The sequence below is a fragment of the Scophthalmus maximus genome, chromosome 2, assembly GCF_022379125.1.
Source record: "Scophthalmus maximus strain ysfricsl-2021 chromosome 2, ASM2237912v1, whole genome shotgun sequence".
Taxonomy (NCBI): Eukaryota; Metazoa; Chordata; class Actinopteri; order Pleuronectiformes; family Scophthalmidae; genus Scophthalmus; species Scophthalmus maximus.
The window spans coordinates 12410892-12434457 of NC_061516.1; the positions used below are offsets into that span (position 1 = coordinate 12410892).

General features: G+C 42.5%; 2 protein-coding genes across 6 annotated transcripts in view; one reads left to right on the forward strand and one right to left on the reverse strand.

The window, feature by feature from the left end:
- Nucleotides 1–23566, reverse strand: part of nlgn2b (neuroligin 2b) — a 125675-nt gene that overhangs the window by 67866 nt on the left and 34243 nt on the right. The gene's annotated exons all lie outside the window — the stretch shown is intronic.
- The window catches only part of fgf11b (fibroblast growth factor 11b), a 37717-nt gene continuing 32304 nt past the window's right edge, over nt 18154–23566 (forward strand). Inside the window, exon 1 of the mRNA XM_035626187.2 lies at nt 18154–19333. Coding sequence (XP_035482080.1) covers nt 19141–19333 — 193 coding nt within the window. The 5' untranslated portion in view covers nt 18154–19140. The remainder of the gene's footprint in view (nt 19334–23566) is intronic.

Here is a 23566-nt window from a genome sequence, read left to right on the forward strand (position 1 = left end):
TTCATCACTCCCTCTCTCTTTGTCTCTGTTTTCTTCTTATCGCTCCGTGAAATACCTCCTTATCCTATTCTCTCCCCGAGGCCTTTGTCTCCTGGAGTTGCAGGTGAAATTAGAGGGTATAATTTCCAACAATCAGCAGAATCTGGACACACACACACACACACACACACACACACACACACACACACACACACACACACACACACACACACACACACACACACACACACACACACACACACACACACACACACACACACACACACACACACACACACACACACACCCTCCCCTCTCGCCCTTCAACCATCCACCTCTCTTCCCACACGATTCCCCACCATGGCCAGCGGCAGAGGAACACCAACAGTCTCAGGGAGGAACCGTGCCTTCGTTCTGCCTTCGACATGGGGGTCACTTTCATCTTGTGATCGCAGGGAAAGAATGAACTGACACACAGGGAAAAAAGAGGCACTAATGAGGACGAGAGGCAAATGAGCGGCTCTCGGTCCAGTGTGTGCGCGATGAAAGGTGGAGAGAGTGTACGGTATGTGGACGGGCGGAGGAAGTTAGGGCCCAGTACATGGAAGAGAAGGAGCCGAGTGGAGGACACAAACATATCGCCACACATGGACGCAGGCACACGTGCACGTGCACATGCACCACATAACACATTGAACCAATCTGCCACGGATAAGAAGATTATGCCTTTGAGTTTACTGGAATGTTCTCCGCTGTACCCCCTCAACTACCGCCGCCCATCCCCCACCCACGCAAAACACTGTCTGTCCCCGTTTCCGTCTCTCCTCTCCCGGCTGCGGTGTGGACTCGGGCTCGGATGCCCCGATCTTCCACGGCTCTGGTTATATAAGTGCGGCCCCATCCTCTCCCGTGTCCCCAAAGCTGCCCACTGGCCGCACCGCCCCGGACTCAGTAACTCAAGACCCAACGTTGCCCAGCCTGCAGGAAGACCTCGTATGCATGTCAGTTAGCCTCGTGTAACATCCCGAAAACCGCTTTTCTTCACTGAACAATGCAATTCCAGCAAATGCTTCAGCTCCTGGCTGCTTCTGGTCTTTTTCTTTAATTTCATGCAGCACGACGAGGCTTTTTGTTATTCTCCTCCATACTGCGCTACGCGCCGCCACGTGACAAACACCCTCTAACACCGAGAAGAAGGGACAATAAAGTGTAATTATTTGTGGAACACCTTGCTCTAAGTGGGGGAGGGTGTTTTTACAGACGTGCAAAGGTGTTTTTCCACCACAGAACTCTCACAAGGTGCAGACCCCCTCCTCCAACACTCGACATGATGTTTCTTTACTTTGCTCTTCCCCGTCTGTTTGTTGCCTTTACCCATTAATATCCATTAACACAGTGAGAGTATTAATAGTTTCTGGGGGCAGAATGCAAAGAGGGAGCATTTGGGGCTTTAGGGGCAGATTACAGCAGACAGTAAATGGTTGAGCTATAGTTTTCTGAGGCTGGATTGTTTTGTTTTTTTGTTGGCCTTTGTGGACAGAGTGTAACTTTATTCAGTTGTGCTTTGCGCCAAGTTTTTAGGGGGCTGCTTTCACCCCGCTAAGTAAAACGGTAATGTTGTCTGACATTACCGGCTCTTTGAGGACACATATTTGTGGACTACATTCATCACAAATCTGCTGAGAATTAGACGAGAATGACATTCGGTCAGTCGTCTTTTACGTCGCTCAAAAGAACAGGATTAAAGTCGACCATCTAAATCTTCCTCAAGATGTTTCCTAAAGAAATATTTACAATCCAATGTTTTAGCTTCTCCTCTCAAGCTAAACCCAGGCAGAGAAACAACAACAAAAACATGAGTATCTTTGAGAGATGAGATAAGATGAATCAGTAAAATGGTACTGAATATGATGTGCGGATAATCTTTAACAAGCGAATCTGCTCATTTTTTTACGAGGCTGACGGTAAATGGTACATATTCAAGTTTGCTAGCGGGCTAAAAGATTTATTTTCTGGCTCTGACTTGATATTAATTAGTATTCTCTTTCACTACTTTTTTTTTCTCTCTCTTGGATGCAATATAATTGGCCATGGCTCAAAACCTTTGAAGTAAAATTGCCTGGGTGAAGTTGACTATTGTAAACTGGATTAAGAGTCAAGGGGGTAATAAGTAATCAGTTTTTCATTCTCTATCAACTTTTACTCACTGGCTCTTGTCAGACTTCCGCTCTCCTCTCTGCTCGTGTGCTCTCTCTCTTATTCACTCCTGCTTCTTCACCAGTCCTCCCTGCGTTCCGGCTTTATTTTTATGAGCAGCTCTATCAGGAGACAATCACAATCTATACTATTCCTGACTACATCAAGTGAACATTAAAAAAAAAAGGTAAATTGTTCATTGCCACAATTTATGATCACAGAAGGAGTTGCACTTGTGATCTCTGAGAATGAAGTTGAAGACAAACGAGGAGAGGAAATTGACAGCTTCAGTGACTGAAAGCTTACTACAACAACGCAAAGATGTAAGAAAAGACACACACACACATACACACGCGCACACAGAGTGGATGACGCATTGACAGTTGGGGAGAGACAGAAAGAGACAGAAAGCTTGAGAGGGAATAAAAGAGACTCCTAGTGGGGTGTGACAAATGACTCCTTAAGCCATGACGCACTAGATGGGCTGCAGTCCGAAAAGCAGAGGCAGTAATTAGATGAGGAATCCCTCTGAATCCGGAGCGTTCCCACACCATCCAATCAAAGCGGGGGGGGGAGGGGTAGGAATAAGTGTGAAGTATAAAAACAATAAACAACAGTCGACAAAAAGGAGAAAAAAAATGAGGCTATGAATATGTTTATACTTATTCGTACCACAAAAAAACGATTTGCCCGGACTTAATCAAGTCTTCTGTATAAAAAGTCTTGTCGTGCATTTTACGGCTCCTCTTTCCAACAGTCAGTGACTGGAGATTCATCTCAATTTAAAATGCTTACTGCCAAAAGCTTATGGGGTCTACTTCAGAGGCAGATTCAGTGGGCTATTAAACCCCCATATCACCAGGATGTAAATTTTTACTGCTCAATTCTAAAGCAAGAGCCACAATATGCACCGCTCCTCAAACAAAAAATCTTTTATTCCACAAGATACGGCGACGAGCAGCTCTCTCTCCCCGTGATGGCGTTTTGCGTTTCGAGGGCTTTAACATCGCAAAGAGTTCTGATATCCACATATTTGTGCCGCAGTGGATAAATGAAGAGTAATTATCACAAAGGGGAAATCTCTGAGGAGGGTTTAAGTCATTAGTCATTATCATATCAGTAGATCTGTGTATTGATTTTTCAAGAGTCAATATTTGCAACATTAGACCTGTTCAAGTAGCAATGAGGGTTTGGGACGATTGGAAGGAATTTCGTAAAGACTTTCAGAAATTCAATTTGTCCAGCACTTTACGACCAAATACCTGTAACTAGCGAAGCGTCTGCCTCAACTGTACTTTCTGTTCTGTGTCGACGAGTAAATCTTAGCAACACTAAAATGCTAAACTAAGATGAACATTGTTAACCCTTTAAACCTGCTGAAAGTCAACATTGCCTCTGTGAACGTGTTGCCATGCTACTGTCAGCATTTGCTAATGTTTAACTGCACCCCACAATGCACCTACAGTATAGCGCGGCTTAGTCTTATCTGTATTAGTTCCATTATTACCCTCTTCAAAATCCTCAATGTATCGCGTGAAAAATCGCCCCGCTGATCGTGTGATATGTAAACGATGCTCACGTTCAAAATGAGACCATGCGAGAGTACGGACGACTGGTGTTTCACATATCTACCCACGGTGCACTTAAGTGTTACTGAGAAACAATCACATCCGCACTTTGATCTCGTCTGATTAGCTGACACAAATAACAATTTGATCTGTGTGTGTGTGTGTGTGTGTGTGAGAGATTGTGTGTGCGAGCACGCAAGGGCACATCTGCACTCTGGCTGCACTCCCCACACGTCCACTTGTGTTAATGTGGGAGAGAAGCATCTGTGCGGATATTTCTGTGTTTCTAATGGCGAGAGTAAGAGGTATCATATTCATATTTTAATTGCAGTCGGTGTCTGGGCTTCTGTTGGGAGACGGGCTTAATGTGGTGACAGACGAGGGTTAGGGGTAAACAAGGACTTGGCTGCGCGCCACGGTTACCGAGAGGACAGAGTTGGCAGATTAAGCTGCGGTTTTGGCCGAAAGGCACCAAGCCTGTGGCGGCATGGAAATGCAAATCCAAGGGCCGACGACTGGGCGCATGGTTATCAGATGCCATATACTCGCCTCATTTCAAATATCCAATGTCACATTTTAAGCCTAACAATTACAAACGTAACCTGTGATAAATTCAGCATTATTGGCGGGGAAAACCAGTCGTAGCCCCAAAAAAGAGCTACTAGCCATGTTTCCTATCGGTCGGCCTCTTGGCACAGGTGCTAATGAAGCTGCATTTCGAACAATTGGAACATGACGGTGGGTCAGTGACTCGCTCTGTTGCCTCACAGCACGATGGTGCTAAGAGGTGACAAAGTGACTGTGGTCGTGTTAATCTGCGTATAAGCCTTGTGATGAACTGCCAGCGCGCCCGGTGCATGCTGGGATAAGCTCTTACCCCTCGGTGAGGTAAAATGTAGCATGTCACGATTTCATTATCTTAAACTAATTTCCTTGAATCGCCTGGAAACGGCACATGAAGTCAAAAACAATAATCATTCACTTGTTTAACTGAACATATTCTGGTTTCTCTTCCATGGCCAGAGTTTATTTTCTCCCTCTCTCTCTCTCTGCAGAGCCAGGACTGATTCATCCATAATGTATTCCCTCAGTTTGACTTAAATAACACAGCAGGGATTGGCACAGGTCCCCTCACAAACACACAAACGGAAATTTAAATTGGGCCTTGGCTTATTCCTCAGTACACCTAAAGCTGGATTTAAAGTTGGCTAACGTGTGATAAACAGTCTGCTCTGACCACTAAATTAAACTCAACCCACTTCCCTACCATGCAGCGCAAATCTCTGCGCACAGCACTCGCAGCGGAGCAGAGGATGTCGAGCGCCGACACTTTTTTTTTTGAACTAAATTAAAACCTGGCACAATTATTTTCAACTCATCTCGAAAAAACTGTGCATAATTGACATCCACGAGAACAAACGCACATAAATAAAATGTTCTCCCTTAGATTTGTCACTTAACAGTTCAGGGGAGATTTTCTGTGAAGAGAACAGTTTGCTTTCCTGATTAGTCGTGGCACTTATTACGTTTCCTCTTGCGTGTCATTTAATTGCGCTTCACAGGTGGGAGCATTTTTTTGTGTGTCTGTATGTGTGAGTGTGTGTGTGTGTGTGTGTGTGTGTGTGTGTGTGCGTGTGACTGTTCATGTGTGCTCGTCTTCAAGTCGCAGCAGGTCATGAATTATCATATGCCAGACAATTTCCTGTCTGAACATTCATGCATCCCGGGTGTCACTGTCAGATTTTCAGTTTGTTATTAAACAGCTGTGATCAAATTTAGTCGTTTCTAGTAACACACTTCACTTCACAATTTACAATAGCAGCTACAGTTTGTGTTACAGCTGCTTTCCCCACATGCGGCTCTGGCTATACACACTGTGATGGAGTCGGATACATGAATGACTGTGCCTTCCTGTTCGCAGCTGCCCTGAGCAGGGCCATGTCATATCAACCTTCCTTTTACATCTGAAAAACAAACATGACAGCCCGTGGCATTGCCCCTGACTGGGCCATATGTAGGGCATGACTAGTGGTGAGCTGATAATAACAAAGATCTGCACGGTCTGCTCACAATAGCGCAGGCGGGCCCCTTAGCAAGAGACTTGACTGCAGTATCCATTAATCCACTGCGGTTTCCCACTGGTTCAAAGGCTGTCTTGCAGCGGAGCTCTGCAACTTCAAAGAGCACTCTCTTGTGAAGGGTAGCAGTGAAATGTGGAACTCTCGCCTCAGCTATCTACCCGGCTGCAGAGGAGTCTGTGGGATTCCACAAGAAGAGCAGCGAGGAGCGGTTTTAATTCGAATGACCTCTGCATTTACGGCCCGCAAAAGGGTGAAGAGAAACAGATGCTTCTGTTTCCAGACCTCTAATGGCGCCATCAGTCCTTTGAGAGCACAGCTGCCTGCTTCGGCCCTAAGAGAGTGGTGAGATCGAAACAAAACAGTGATACTCAAAGTATAAGAGTTTTAGTCTGGGACCTCTTGGCTCGTTTTCGATTTCCAAGAGGCCTTGCCGACGGACGCAGGCGAATCTTGTGACGTCTCTTGAGCGACGTGAAATTGTAAACCGACTTGAGCAGAGAGGAGTAATGATGAGTATTGCCTTTTTTGAGGGAGAATTTTTTAATTATCGGGTACCATTAGTCAAATGCTCATTCGTTAGCGGCAGCCTTGGTTGTTTACAAAAGTCGCTACCGCCCCGCGTCACGGTATAAACCCCGCCCACTATCAGATAATCGGTTGTGATTGGACCTGCAAGTTTTCTGCCGGGGGAAATCACTTCCCAACGGAGGGGATCCAGACCTTATTCTGGCAGAGCAAATTTAAATGAGCTCCCAGGATTCACCTGGGTCCCAGGCAATGATGTGGGTTCCAGAGAAATAAACAACCAGCTGGAAGCCGCTAGAAACTCCGTGAAGCAGAGAAGAGCCGAGATTCGGGTGACAATTCTGATTTTGCATTGTCATTCTCAACAGGGAAATAGCTTTCATCCACTGTGGAATACATGTATGATAGGACGTAACTGCCGAAAAAAAGGCAAATGTTCAATGCACAAGGCCTTGTATCTCCAACTCTTTATCAGAGGCAGATTGATAAAGTTGCCTATGGAGAAAATGACTGGGACTTTTACACTTAAAGTGGATCCGCCCATTTTGCAACAGTACTTTTCATCATAATAATGAAATCTCAAATGGGTTTACGCAAGATATTCTTATTTTGAGAGAAACATAAAATTTAAATGGAAGATAATGTTATGATAAATAAGTTGGTCTGTTTTCGATCTTAAATGGTGAACCCACTTGAAGCACTTTGATACAAAAACAATAAAACACCACGTTCATTTAGACACCTGAGAACTGTGAGCCTAATTCAGTGAACAGTTTCATGCCATTCTTTCTCCAGATCATTTTCTTGTCTTTCAAAAAGGTCAAGCACATTTGTTTTCCTCCGAGTTTTATCTCTTCCTTTCATTGCCTTGACCTTATAGCTCTCCACATCGGTAAAGGTCACATTTGTTTCGTGGAGGATCTTGAGCTTTCAGTCTGTTTACAGCACTCCTCCACACTATAATCCGGCATGTGCCATCTGATTCAGTTTTCTCTTTATTTCATCCAGCATTCATGTTGTTTGAATAGTAAATGCACTTGCGCTCACCTGAGCAGCCATCATGGCCGTGTTGGTCTTAAACTGAGGTGTGCATTGTTGGCACATGACTGTCTTGAGGAAGCAGTATTTAGGGCACAACACGCATACAATGTACTCGTTACACAAACAAGATAATCTGCTCAGCTGCGAAGTGAATCCATTTCCTCTACAGATAAACGTTCTCTCCTTCTACCTGGCAAATCAAAATACGTAATAGCACCAAGGCTCACCTGGCTTTTAACAGAAATGGATGATGGCACTCTGATTGGTTCACTGCCTAAAACACACGCACGATTAATTAAGAGAGGAAGGACAACCCTTTTGAATCACGCACGTGTCTGGTGCAGCAACCTTTAAACTGCTGATGAACTAGCAAAAGCTTCGATCATTGAAATAGACCCAACCGACCAATCTGACTGAAAATGTCCACTGCACTGATCCTCGCAACCACTAAAGCGGTTATATAAAGCTCTCAAATATACATTTAATCAAAAGCAAAACAAAAATCATACTCTAGGATTCATTATATGGAAGGCTTTAAATGGATTTGTCCAACAGCTGCTTTGACCGCCTGATATGTGACAGATGAGAATGACAGCTGGACGTAGACTCTATAGTGACCATGACGAGAACCTTGGCGGCGGCATCAATGACACCGAGGAGCTGTTTGCCCAGCACAGTAATATGGGGGTAGCAACAAACCCTATGGAAAGATAAAAGTGCAACAGGCTGTTGAATGGGTAGGACAATGGGCCTCATGCAAGAACCGCTCGCATGAACGGAAATGTCCTTAAAATGTCCGTACAAGTGATTTAGGAGAACTTGCTGCTTTCACCAATTTTGTCTGTTTTTGAATATTCCTTCAGGTACGAACAAAATTCTGTCATAGTCTGCTATTACTCAAATCAAGTTTTTCACGCACTTGTGCCGTGGTAGGGCACACAGTTGGTGAAGCGAAGGTCAAGTGGATGAGTCTTGACACAGCTGGTCACAAGCTGCTCTACACGCCAGAGAAGGCTTGTCAAATAATTTTACCACCTTGCCATCTTGAGACATAAAAAAAGAAGTAATTTTCCCATCGAACTATTTCTTCTTTATTTCAGCGACAGCGCAACCCTTAGGTGACGCAGCATTAACAGCTCTGTTTTGGTGCATCACCTAATCTCACTGCTAACACAGCAAAAAATTGATAGACTTCCATTTCTGGATCTCTGAAAGCAGGACTTCAATCTCCGATCTCATACATTTCTTCTTTGTACTGTTTAATGCCATTTTCATAAACGAACACTTCCTGACATATGGGCCAGGAAAGGAGCCTCATATGGTATCATTGGGGTGTTAGTTAAGCTAATTTGCCATCCCTGTGTATGTTCGCTCAAGAAACATTCGCACAGCGGACAACAGAAACAGAAGGTTCACCAGATTTAAAGCAGAAATAGATGACTATTTGGCTTAAACAGTGTAATAATGATGATAGGGGAAACAACAGCATCCGCACTTATATCAGCCCCCTATAAGCCTTACTTTCACCTGGTTATTCTCTTGGCCCCTGGGAAGTTATTTAACGGAAAAATTACGGCTCGATTTACGGCACAAAGGAAACACTTCACAGGAATAGGGTTGTCCAGGTATCCTCAGTGATAGAAGATGGCAGACAGTCGAACAGCTCAATTGATAAAAATCTGGCAAGAGAAAATCAAAATCCTGTTGATGGAGAAACAAAGGAGGCAATGAAGGAGAGAGAAAGAGAAATAGATAAATCAAAACTTATTTATACTGCTGGACATTTAATTCAAGGCAATTTGTTAAATTTGAATTTTTTACGGTTGCTTTCTGCTTTGGACAGTAGCCAGCCTGGTGGCATTGAGTAAGCCATGATGTACCCCTAATTAAACCTAGGAGCCAAAAAAAAAGAAGACGTTGCAGCTTCAGTGTACATATTTCTTTCTTCTTTTTGGTTACCACCAAAGTGGTGTTGACAACTTCCTCAGGAGCTCTGAGGAAAAGCACCTGCGTCCTTACCGGTGTCTTGCTGCTGCAGCGAGTGACCAAACAATAGCACCACCTGGAATCACTAGGGGCATGATAGTTGTCTGTTGCCTCTTTAAGCAGTGTAAGCAGCAAGTACAGATAAAACTTGAAAGTCTACAGCCATTCTAGTTGCTCTGTGAGGCTGTACTTAGGTTTTGGTGACCACCAATAAGGTAGCCCACCTGACGGAAACACAAACATTGCCATCCCTCAAGTCAGGCTGCTACCAGGGCAAAAAGAACCCTGTAAAAACATCTGCTCCTTCCAAATCTGTTTATTTGTATTCTGAGGTAAATAGCTTTAAGAGAAAAATCATCAATTTAAATTGCTAATCTCACTTGTTGTTCTGCTCCTCATTCCGCCTGCTCGTTTCAGTGATGCACTAAGCCACGGATACTTGTCATGGATTTAGCATGTGCGCATGAAAGCCTTTATTTAAAAAAAAAACTAAAAAAACATTAATACTAGGCTAATGAGCACAAAGGCATTCCCAATGGAGGAAGTGTCTGTCCACAGATGTGAGAGGAATTGCGCATGGACTGAGCAAAGCCAAGATACCCCTCGCTGAATAACATATTCTGGGATTGCCTGATCCTAAATTGAAAGACAATTTTGTTCGGGGGGGAAAAAAGGAAAACAAATGGTAAAAACCTAAAGAAATTGCTCAGTGTTGAGAGCAGGCGGAGTGGTTTCGGTGCCACCAGAAGTTAGTTCTGAGTCTTCTAGAGGTGTTATGATCCCAATTCAGTGGAACATCTGTGATGGGAGGTGCCTATCTGATAACCCCAAGGACATAAAAGCTTTCACCTACACTGTACCACTTCTCTCTCCTCCATCATCCAACCTGCAACTCTGCATCCCTCGCCCCGAAATGAAATTATGTTAGTTATATCACCATGTGTGACCAACGAATATAAAAAATGCACAGACAACATAAGAAGTTTTGCATTTGTATATGTTCACTAAATTTCACATTGTGTCAGCAAAATCAGATAACCATCAAGATGACACGCGATACCGTGGTCTGATTCGGAATTAGCTATTCTTACAATCTGCAGTAAGCGTTGAGTGGTGTGATGCTAAACAGACTGCTGGAACACTTGAGAGACCTCCAGGAACACAAGATCAATATTTATACCGAATAAATAGCCAATCTCAAAACCCACTTATGTGACCTGATTTTGAAGGCACAAAACTATCTTGTTCCTGCACTCCTGCTTAGCTTTGATTCTCTGTGGATCCTCTTCATATAGGCATGAATTCATCATAATAATAATTTAGAAAAAACCTGCAGTATTTATCACACACACACACACACACACACATAAACACACAATATGATTTCTACGATTCTGCACTGCTTGTGTTAACTGAGAATATTCCAAGAGGGGATGATGACATTCGGTTGTAGCGAGATTAGTCCATAAATCAGGAGTCCTTATTTGCAGGAAAAACATTTCATTTCCATTCCTAATCCATGACATGAAAGGTCAACCTAATCTGACACGGGCCTATTTCTGTTTTCATTCAATTTCATAGAAATGAAGGGATGAAGATTGTGGAGCGGGGCAGAGGAGATTGAGGATTGAACAGATCGCATTAATCAGACTAAAACATGACTGCGTCTGACTCTGTAATTTAGCTCCTCTTCAACATGCAGCCAGTGACTTCAAACAAAACAGTTGAAAATATTTGGAAGTTGTTGTTTTTTGTGCTCTGCAAATTGAAATCATCATGCTAAATTCAATAACCCGTAATTTTAAGTGACAGACAATTATGTTTATAGAGGATAAAAGAATGCAACAACTTATTCCATGCCGATCATGGAGTTAGGCCCTGGCAGTAGGACTGAAGCTAGGCACCACTAAGAGCCTCCTTAGAGGCTGGTGTGTCTGTCTCATTGGGCCCTGAAGAGCAATACTTTTATCTAAAATTATTCAAAAAATGTTGTTTTACTTGCTAAACTGAGAGAGTATGCTGACTACAGTCTGACTATAGTGAAGGATGTGAAGACATTCATCACAGCAGTAGGATCACACAGGAGAGATGGGGGGCTGAAACAGCTGGGGTGACAGTGGGGTTTAATAGCACCAACACAGAGGCCTTCCAAAAAGTCTGCGCCGATCAAGCTTCATCTTAACGCACTCTGAGAAGGGCAGGTTTAATCCTATGGATTTACCTGTTGAGACTTCACCTCAGGCAATGGTGAAGATGGCGACAACGAGAAGAGACAATGTCCTGGTTACAAATATAATGTGGAGGAGTCGGGTTCATTTTCCCTCTTTGTTAATTCTTAGGGTTTATTGATACAAGAGTACTTGAGAAAGACACATTCTGTGTGTATGTATTATGGTAAATGGACTAAATGTACTATATTTATATAGCGCTTTTCAAGTCTTATTGACCACTAAAAGAGCTTGACAGGAGAAGTCACATTCACCCCTTCACACACATTCATACAGCGCTGCTGTTTACCATGCTTTTTCTGTCACATCCATGCAATTACCAACCGTGAAATATTTATTTTCTATGTGCAATTGTTGTTACTGCTCTGTATATAGTATTTATATTTTATATTTTGTACATACATATTGCTTTTTTTATATTCTGCTATCCCATTTGCTGCTATACCACCCAAATTTCACTGTTGTGGGACGAAGAAAGGATTATCTTATCTTATCTTAAACACTGTCGGAAGAGCTGGCAGAGGCAATTTAGGGTTAAGTGTCTTGCCCAAGGACGCATCGACATGCACTTGTGTGTGTGTGTGTGTGTGTGTGTGTGTGTGTATGTGTTTGTGTGTGCAATGTCAGATATAACAGAAAAGTGTACACTGATGAAGCTTCACTCACTGACAGAAACAATTGCAAAGTGGAGAAGCAGAGAAACAGTATCTGAGCATGTTGCTTATTTCACAAATTAAAGCCGTCATCATTTGAAACATTTGCTGTGAAACATACGGCCATGACAGCAATGATGACATCATTCATGTCAAAATAAAAGCACTTGCATAGATAAAAAACTGGCATCACCTCTACTGATATGCTGCTGCTACACCACATCATTTATTTTCTGCAGATAACCACCAAACCATTGACGACGCGGTGAAGCACGAGGTCTATGAAGCTGATATTTATCGCGGTGATCTCGACAGACTTAGATCAAAGCCTGTAAAATAATTAATTTACAATGAGAAAATAAACAGTATTGCCACACCCTCTCACTCCAGGGGCTTTATGGGTAAAAGTAAATATAGAAAAATTAAACATTTGTATTTCAAAGACATTTTTATAAGACAGCAGTAATTTTTGCCTCTATAAGAACCTAAATATTTTTTCGTGGGACTGTTAGCAGAAAGTTGTGCACATGTCTTATTTTACTGTTTTCATTTCATTGTGAAATCTTTGACAGTATTACATAGTGGATAAAAACGACTGCTCTGCTAACAGGAAGTGAAGCGCACTATAATATAAAATCTGTGGGACGATATTTTTGTGTTTGGGGACATGTCCCTTCAAATGTCAAGGTTTTACCGAATTGGCCCCCAACAATATTTTAAATAAATGTCAAAAGACCTTGCCATTTAAGATCTATGTGGAGTTGCCAGGTTTGTGACAACGATACGGCAACCCGCAACTTCAAGCTGTGCTGCACGTTGTTTACTAGCAGCAGTCTGACAGCTGTAGTTTTGGAGTTGGTCATGAACTTAGGTGAATTTGAAGCATGAAGTATTCATAGTTATTAATTAGTAATTATTAATTTAAAATATCAAAGAACTTGAAAACATCTTCAAATGGACAAAACTATAACCAGTAGATATTTTATTCAAACATCAGGTGTTAGATGTAGTTACATCATTTATTATCCAATGCCATTCGTCCCACTTACCACGAGTGGATGAAGAGCAGAGTTCGTACTGCACATGGATGGGTTATCAAGACGTTAATCCTAACCCTAACCCATTTTAAGGTAATTCTTTTTGGTCAGCAACCATTTTATTTTGAAAAGGTGAACTATGATAACTCAGTGAAGGATCTTGCCACAAGTCCAAGGGCGGAATGAAAAAAAAATACGAGAAGAACTTTTTGACATAATTTAAAGACAGGCCATGTGTCTCTGTCATCACACTCTTGAGTTTCAACTCTCAGATGACATTTGAAACTGGCTCACAGCAGACAGCTGGTTCAAACAGAGCAGCGAGTTCCTGACAGGCTCTTATACATTTTTTTCTTATGTCATTTTCCTGAGAATCTGTCATATGTCAATTTCAACATTTTTAAATAATGTTTTCCCTCAGATTAATATTATTCAAAATGTGTTAGATATCCGTTTAAGAAATTTGGATGAATCCTGATACAAGTCGGTTTCAGGCAAGTTATATCAGTAAATAGATATTGAACAAAGTACATTGTTTGCAGGGTCAGGTTATCTGTGTGTGTATTAATGAGAAAAAATCCACATACTTGAATGTCCGACAAAAAAAGTCCCTACGATAAACCCAAACCTACACCCTTGGGGTGATGTGTGTAAGATGACAAAATGGTATCATAATATGACACAATAATTAATATAATGAGTTGCTGCATTCATTTAGAAAATTCAGCCTAAGTGGCATCACTCACTGGTGAAAGCATTGTAGGAAAACAAGCCAGACTCGAAGCAAATAAAAATCGGGCGATAGTGTAGACAAGAAAAAAGCAGAATCTGCATGTGTCTCACCCACCAGATAATTCTCACGATTAAAACCCAATTACCAGAGGCTGATCTGAACGGGGCTAAATAAAGAATGGAACTGAGAATGATATGTGCTGCTCACAGCTAATGAGCAACTCACCCATGGGTCAGGGACATTGGAAATATTACTTCTGTATGCAAGGAGCGGGCTTCAGATTCCACATGGTCACATAATGGAGGGGGATTAACGAAGAATACCTCCTGTCATCTGTGGACAGCGTGATGAGCTGAAAGGGGATTGAAGGAGAGAGAGAGAGAGAGAGAGAGAGAGAGAGAGTGATAAAAAGAGGAGGGGGAAAGAGACAGAACTAGGCCAATTGTTTTGATGTGCTCAACTCTTCTTGGCTTTGTGTGTGCGCCTGCATGTGCATCTGTGTGTTTACATAAACATGTCTCTTTACTATTCAGTACTTGATATTTTATTTTTAAAAAATAAGGATCTCACAATAATAGTATCTGTATTTCGCCAAAGGCCAAAGATGCCTTTTTAAGGAAATGAAAAAATAACTTGTTTTGTTAAGGAAAAAGGTCAGAAAGCCGATAATATTCAAACAACAAACATATAAAACAGACAAAAGCTGATCATCCTCATATCTGAGGGAATGGCACCTGCAAATATTTACCATTATTTCCTGAATAATTTACTTTCACTATAAATAACTTTGTCGACTTGCCATTTGATTAACAGGCAAAGCATTTCAGTACAGAAGAGAGATTGACACAGTGAGGAAAGCTGCTCTCTAGATGTTCATGTGACAAATGGATCAGTGAGATCCTCAACTGAAATAAAGGTACCAATACAAGTAAAACTCCTGCAATTCAAACCCTATACAAGCAAAAGTGCATTTTATACAACATGATTCTATTATTGCATAAGTAGCATTTTACTGTTACAGCTAATTTTATACAGTTTAATTCAACCTGGTGCCAAACGCCAAACGAAATGTTGAGTTTGGCTGCAAGATAATTTTCGTCTTTGCATTGACTTTGTATGTTATCGGGCAAAAACATTTGTTCTGACTGAGCTCACCATAACAGGTTCTGAGTTAATGAAATTGGAGAGAGGACAAAAACTAAGTTATGCTTCACAAATTTGTATTAGACTTCTCTCTAATTTCTCTAGTCCGTTTGTCTTTTAGTGCCTCAAACAATTATTTACATGAAAAGATTTTTTGAATTGTAATGGGAAATCCTTAACTGACATCGAATACAACAATAATAATAATACAAATCTTATTCTGAAAAAATAATTATGGCTGGCACATAAATGTAATGGAGTAAAAAAACTGCGATATAAAGTACAAGTATGAATTAATATAAAACGGAAACGCAAAGTACAAGTACCTCAAAATGTAACCCTACTTGAGTAAATGTATCTAGTTACTTTGCTTGAGGCAAAATTCACAAATGTTTATCTCTAACGTACAGACATTTACTCGTCCGGTAAAGATTATATAAGTCTTTGTTAGGTAACACATTCGAACGCACTCAAACCTGAGAATCATTATCCTGGGGAGAAAGATTTTAACCTAAAGCACTGTACAAGAGGATATGCTGTTAATGCCCTCGGCTTCCATGTAAATTGGTATGCATGCAGGGATTGTGCCATGGATTGATTCCAGCAAAACATCTGCATTTAATCCCCTTTTATTCAGATGATGATGACAATTCATATATATATATATATATACATGTGACAGATGAACCCGTCTTTGCTATTTTCAATTCTCTCACTTTCCTTTTGATTCATGCAGCACAGAGATGTCAATAATGACCGCGGGACGGAGTAAGAGTAAACCCTGAATGTGATTAGCTGTGAGTTTAAGAGCCTTGTTGAAAAGTGAGTCATAAGTGTGATTGAGCTGTATTTGAGCAAGTAAAAAAAAATAAATCTAGAATTTATATGGTAATATATCGGAAATGAGTGGAAGTCCTGACATAGCGGGGGTTCAGTTGTAAGTTGTGACGTGTTAATGCAGGTAACAGCGCTTATAAAGAAATGAAATGGTTTTCATTTTAAAGGCCACTTCGTTTTTTTGGCAGGAAATTTCATTATAACCATGGAAATATTTCTTGACCTTGAGACGTTATGGCCCCACTAACCTCTCTTTTGGTGTAATTCGGCATGTGCTTGTGATCAGAGAGAGCAAAAAGATAGAACAACCTTTGGCAACGTGTGTGATGTGTGTCCGTGAGGAGACTGACTCAATATCAAGAGAAAGAAGACGAGTGTTCGGACGAGGACGGTCGGAGAATGCGGAGTAGGAGGGGGGGGGGGGGCAGATCATTACAAAAAGAGAAAAATCTCCTGCCTGTTTTCTCGTCAATACAAAGTGCATTATCTCATCTGTGTTTCCCTTCGCCTCCGCCTCCGCTGCCGCCGCCCCTCGTCCCTCCACGGAGACCAAACATCCGCTGTCACCTGTCAATCAAGCCCTGACAGACGGTGACCTTGCTCGGCATTGTTAGAAACGATTTGAATCGACCTTGCATTTTCAAGTTGCTTCCGCTGCTGGTTTCCCTGGAAATTGGCTTGTAAAAGAGGTGCCATGCCAAATAAAATTGGATTGATTGGCTCTCAGATAAGTTGATTTATTGGGTTGGAGTCTCAGGGACCAGACGAGAGGTGTTCACAGTGTTTTTACTGTACACGCAGTTGTACCGTGGATTCGAGGTGCAAAATAACGTGCCGTGATTTATCAAGCTAATGCCCTGATGTGCTTCCACACCGAGTGCAAACATATTTCCTGCAATTCAGTCATGATTTTACACCACTAACATCCGCATAAAGTGAAGCCACACGAGTTCAGTCTGTTCATTTCATTTTACAGTAATAAATGCCATAGATTTTTCGACCTGCCTCGTATTCTTATTCCTCCAAACACACCGTTTGTTTTACACAAGGCTGTCTTTCATTTTCGCAGAATGAGTACGCTAAGCATAAAAACCTTGTTTTTGTTGCAACTCAACAAGATCGGGAAAGCTTGACTGCAGGGCACTGTCTTTTACCGGCACCTACTATTTTGTGCATAATATGTCAGCATGATTTGTGCTCTCCACTGATTCTTGTGGAAGTTTGCTTTGTTTTTAAAAAATCTCTTACGTGAGCTACTGAATTTGTATCCAAATGGAAAGAAAAACAAATGAGGGAACTGCCTGTACACAAGTCAGAAGGATGCCGGTGGAGGGCAGGGGTGTGTGTGTGTGTGTATTTGTGTGTGTGTGTATGTGTGTCGGCAGGTTCAGCTGTCTAACTCAATCTGTCCAAACTCATGTTTCTGTCAGGGTTAGCGTAAGCCAGCAGTCAGCCACTAAATGCCATTTTTGGGGGAACAAAGTCCCTTTTTTTTTTACTGCCTTGCATTTCATATGTAGAGCTAAAGGAAACGGATCACAGAGCGACTGCGGAGGTTACCCCTGTATATGAGTGGATGTCAGGAGGCAGGAAGGGAGACGGAGAGGAGTAGTGACTGGAGACATACAATTAGAGCAGGGAAGAGAATACGAAATATGCTGATTTGCAGTGTGTACGTGTGTGTGTGCGTGCGTGTGCGCTCGTGACAGGATGGTAGCACATGGGTGATACTCTTCCTCTTGAGGAGACAGAGAACTGTCACAATCTGCACCTTAAGCAATCTCTCTCTCTCTCTCTCTCTTTTCTCCTCCCTCCCTCTGGCTCCGTCACTCTGTCTCAGTCAAAATGATTGAGGTATTTTTCTTTTCTTTTTCTTATTGAGAGGCGGATGTTGCCGTGAAATAACAAACCTACAGCCTCTGTGAAGTGGTGGTTACCCACCTCTCCCACATTTTCCTCCCTGTCTCCAACCAAGCTCATTCTCACACATCACAGCCTCTGTACCTCCCTCCCTCCTGTCTCCCTCTCTCTTCGGCTCTTTTTTTGCTCCCCACCACCCTCTCTCTCTCTCTCTCTCTCTCTCTCTCTCTCTCTCTCTCTCTCTCTCTCTCTCTCTCTCTCTCTCTCTCTCTCTGTCTCCCTCTGAATGTCTGTCTCCCTCTCTCACTCCCATGAATGTCACCTCTACTGATGGTGGCTGCTGGAATTCACACACACATACTCCCACAACCACTCGCTGACTTTGGATGGGAGGAGGAGGAGGAGGAGGTGGAGGTGGAGGTGGAGGGGGAGGAGGGGGCTCGGTGAGGACTGTGGGAAAGGAGCGTGCCATCGGAGGCAGAAGAGGAATCTCTGTCTGTCTGTGTCCATGTCTCCGCTCTGTTCCCGGCTTCCCTCCCGCAGAGACTGCCAGTGTCCCGCCTGCCGCTCTACCTCTGGATTTAAGTCGGCTGGATTACCGCCTGGACGCTCTGCTCATTGTTCCATGCTGCCACATTTAAATGGGAGGCAAAGTTGGACCTCCGTGGACTGCACAAATGGTGACAAACAGTTTGATTCCTCTTGCGCTTTCGAGAGCTTCCTGGGGTTCAAAATGATTTCACTTTTCTTCAGTAAAAGTGTTTTTATATGTAAACTCCTTTGAGCTCCGCCTCTTTGGTATTGTCTATCTAAAGTAGGTTACTTTTTTTTTCCAATCTAAAATTTGGAATTGGGCTGTTTCGGCACGTAGTGATGTGGAGGATGAGTTGGGAAGAGGGGTAGAAATATCTCCATCTTCTCCCGTTTTAAAAGTCAGTCATTCTTACATTGGTGTTGAAACTGAAAATGTGACGACAGCACTTTTCCCGTCTGCTCTGTCAGTGCAAGATTTTTTTTAATTTTTGGTCAGCGTGGAGGCTTTATGTTGGACTGCAGGTGAACTTGCATCTCTTCCAGTTCGCCCCTCTCCAAGGGAAACCTCTTACAAAACTCTTCCCTGTTAACCCACTTAGACGCCCAATCTCCCCTGTTGGGGGCTTCTCTACAAACGCCCGTCCTACTCTAGTTTTTTTTGAGGAGAGCAAGAGCCAAACCAGCAAAGGGGGCACTGGGAAGGAAGGCACCCCCCTCCCAGAGGTGAGAGGGGGGGAAGATGGCAGCTCTCGCCAGCTCTCTCATTAGACAGAAACGGGCAGTCAAGGAGGACCAAGGCAACCGACCGGTAGCCAACAAGCGCAAGCCCTGTCCCAAGAGCAACAAGTCCTTGTGCCAGAAACAGATCCTTGTGCTGATCTCCAAAGTGCGACTATGCGGGGTTCGAAAAAGTCGAAACGAAAAAAGACCGGGTGAGTCCCAACTATCGCCTTCATCCGTCTCTGCTTGATCCTTTTCTTGCTCATATGTTGTGGTGTTTGGTTGGAGATGAAAGAAAGAAGGAAAATTTGCTTGACAAACCTGAAAAAGCAGTAAATTAGTCCCCCCCCCCCCACCTGAATTGAATAATTAATAAATCTATAATTTTAATAAATCTATACCATAAAATTAAATAATTTTATCTTTCTGCTTGAATCACATCAAACAATTTTGGTTAATTTAGTCTATCAAAAGCTGCAAGAATGGAACAAGGAACCACGCAGTATATGAGCCAGTGTTAAGGCATACATCCATCGATTTACCACATATACACAGTTGAAAAATCTAATATCTGTTGCTATCATAGATCTCTAATGCTTTTTCTATAAACAGTTGTTTTCAGGGTTTCCCCCTCTTCGCCGGTCTGATACACTGACCAATGGCCTTGCACAGTAAAAACAAAACAAGCCATTGAATAATAAATTCAGCTGACGTGACTTTACATACATCTGATGCATTCCTAAACATGTAATTATGCAGAAATCTGCAGAAGTAACAAAGTGTGTAGCTAAAAAAACATCACTGCAGCTGTATTCTACCTCCTCAAGTTTAATGCACATCTGCAGAGCATGCAAATCTGTGCAAAATCAACTGTACATGGTTTTCCAGCAGCATTTGCAATTTTCCGGTTACCGTGCAGGTGAAGAGTTTTCTCTTGGATGGAGACAGTTGTTAGTTCACAAATTTGAAATGCTAAATATTAACAGTTGTACATGTACAGATTTCTGTTTTAGATTGTAGTCATTGAATGTAACACAGCAGCTACTGAGTGACACACATCCACGCTAACACACTCACAAAAACAACAAGATGTGGTTTGAGAGGCGGGATCCACAGGTTAAATACGACTCTGACATGAAAATGAATTAAATCACAATATCCAAAAATGTGTGATTAAGAATCCTGTTACTAAACGTGGACCGGACGACAAACACAGTGTCACATCCAGGTTCGTGTATGTAAACATTTTAAAAGGGAAATCTTACATCCAAACCTGCAACACAACAAGATAAAACAATCCCCTGTGCTGTGTAACTGTGTCAGCCTCTCTGATGTGCTTTCTCTTTGAAAGCACAACCTCGACACCGAGCCTCCGAGTGGAGAACTATGTGATGTGTTGCCAACACGCTCTCTTGTCAAAACTTCTTGACATGGGAACCCCTGTGTTTTCCCTCACAAACTGCGACTCTAAATGCAATATTGCACTAATTGAGGAGACAGAACGATGTGATGCCTCCATTTTTAATTTTTGAGTTATACTTTTCCTCCAGTTGTGTGATAAGTGTGACCAGTTAATTATTGAATTCGAGACGAGGAAGTGTTTTGCTTTATTCATGCACAATTGGTAAGTGTAGTATGCTCGAGTTTAATAATGCATATTGCAGAAATGCCACTGAACAAACATCCCTCGTAAAGAGGCACAATACTTTCATGGCTGATGGAGGCAGAAACAGTGAATTGAGAGTGTGTATTTTCTTTCTCCCCCTCCTCAGGGGGTAAAGACTGCATCTGAGCAGATTGAACGTGAGAACGATGAGCGATGAGCAGAACTTTGTGCTTTATGAGGACTTTCATTTCATTCTGCAGCACTCTGTTCACACGTCGGCTTCAAACAGCACTGTGATTACACCGTATGGACAAAAGATGATACTGTAGAAGAGATTATTCATCACCTGAAGGCCAGCCGGTGTCCGTTTTAAGTCTCGACAGCTTGTTTAGTGGCATTCTGTAGTTTTATGGGAAACAGAGAATCTTTCATTTAAAGAACTGTTGGTCCTGGTTCAATACAATTAAATCAATCTGCAAATAAAACGAAAATAACTTCCTGCCAATCACGTCCATTCCAGTGGTTCAGTAACCTCCATCTCTGTGTTACTTACACACAAGTGTGACATAACAATGACAACACACTGAATAACTGCAGCTTTATTTCTTGGAAAAAACGCGCAGAGCCATTATTTTGCATCTGTTCTGTCGAGTCCACGTTTTTTTTCTTTGAAAGTTAAGTTGTTTACATAATGACACCAGATGTTGGTCTGGTGTCGCATGAATGGAATAGCATCCATGCTCACATACAGTTATGCTTATCACGGATTCATGGAGATGATATCAGCGACTTGATTTTGTCCAGAGATATCCTGTTTGCTGCCTGAGCTACAAGGCTCTGCGTGATAGAGCGATATAGACACCGAGCAAAACCGGCTCGACACCTCATACACAAACTCGCACATCAGCTCGCTCACTCCGAGCAGGCGGTAGTTTCAACACGTGGTGGAGTGAGTTTGTTTACGGTCAGCCCTCTTTCTATGCACACTTGTTAGAAAACTCTTTACTGCAATATTTTTTGTCGTTTGGATGTTCCACACGGCACAGATGCAAGCAGGGAAATGAAGTGAAGGCAACTCAAAAACAAACAATGGAGGAGAGTGAACGTGACACAGAGCGAGTTAGTTGCGAACACGAGATGGACTGTGACCAGCCGAGACAAAAACAGGCAGCTCTTACCTAAAAGAGGAGCTACAGTACTACTGTGGCATGTATGTGGTTTGGTTATTACCACCTATATGCAAGAATCGTGTTAAAATGTACAGAGAGAATCCACGGATGAGAGCCACCAAAGTACAACTGAGTGCTCAAAACGTCAGATGCCGCAAGAGGCTTTTGCCCAAAACACAACATAAAGAATTAAGGTGGGAAAATAACAGCTGCCATTGCAACTTAACATCTGCATGGCCCCCAAATGACTGTACAGTATATTAAATTTGTGCTGTATCACGTTATGTATCGTTCTCTGAATATAAAATGACATTTCGGTGATATCGCACAGTCTTATCGTAGACCTGTTAATGCTGCCACCTACAGGCGAGTTACCCAACTACAGACCTGCTTTAATTTGCTTTCAAATTGGGATGCAAGAAAAATCAACTTCCATCAGTTTGAAGATATGAAAGGATTTTCTGAAAGGATTTTTCACGAGTTTACTTAAAAAAAAAGGGGGGGGGGTTTGAGAAGGCCTTAGAGATTAGAGATTATCATGCCTCCACATTTACACAACTCCGGTGCATACTGTATCTTTCGTTAAGTTAATACCTTGTTAGCAGGGAACGCATATACATCTTTATTTATACGTTTTTCTCCTCGCAGCAGAGTCGTCACAGGATTCTGTAGATCTGTGGTTTGTGCAGATGAGGAGAGTTCTCAGCTGTCGTATTAGCATCACACCCGCACACATAAGCTATATTTACTACTGTCATAAAGCAACGGCCTACTCAAATGATAGAGATGGACATAAACCCTGCTGCTTATACATACATGCAAATCTCATGCTGGACGAGATCCACGACAAACCACAGCATCTGCCGAATTTTACCTCCCTCAGTCTGCCCTCTTCATCACCCTCCTCTCAGAGTCCTGCACTGTCCCTCGCCTTACAGGAGACCCCTTCAAGAGCTGACCTTACCGATGGGAAAGGAAAAAAAACTCCCCCTCTGTCAGTAATCTGCACTGTTGCCCTCTTTTCAGATCAATTCGCCTAATTAATGTATAGCGATTAATCAATAATCACCCTCTCAGTTTGTTCAAGGTGGAATCTGACTTGAAAAGGGAGCGATATTGAACTGCCCGCCCCCGCGTATTACCTTTAATACCTTTCTCTAGGTTAGAGCAGGGGAATGGTAACACACACATCATGTGAGGACGTGGAACTGAAGAAATAAGAACTTATATATATACACATCAGATATTTAGATTTAAAATTAGCCACATATACTATGTTGTATAAAAGAACAACTATCTGGAAATGCCACCACCAGACTTCGCAGTAGTAACACCATAAACAAACCAAAGAGGGCAGAGTCATTGATAACGAGTGCATTCAAATATAGTGCAGACCTAGACATCTTGCCGTTTGGTGTGGAGGGTGCACTGTAGTATGTTGTGGGAGTAAGCATCCGAGGGGGCCAGTAGACAAATGTAGGCCCCGGCTGGTGGGCAGCAGACCGGGTTACAAGGAGATATCCAGCGGAGGAGGATAGCATTAAGCTGACCCGGAGAGATCGGGGGCCGCAAACTCGCTTACTCAACAACACCTGATCAGACAATGCAGTGTTAGGTAGCTTCTCATCAGAACTTCACTGACTGTGACAGGGGTCAGAGAGAGCGACAGG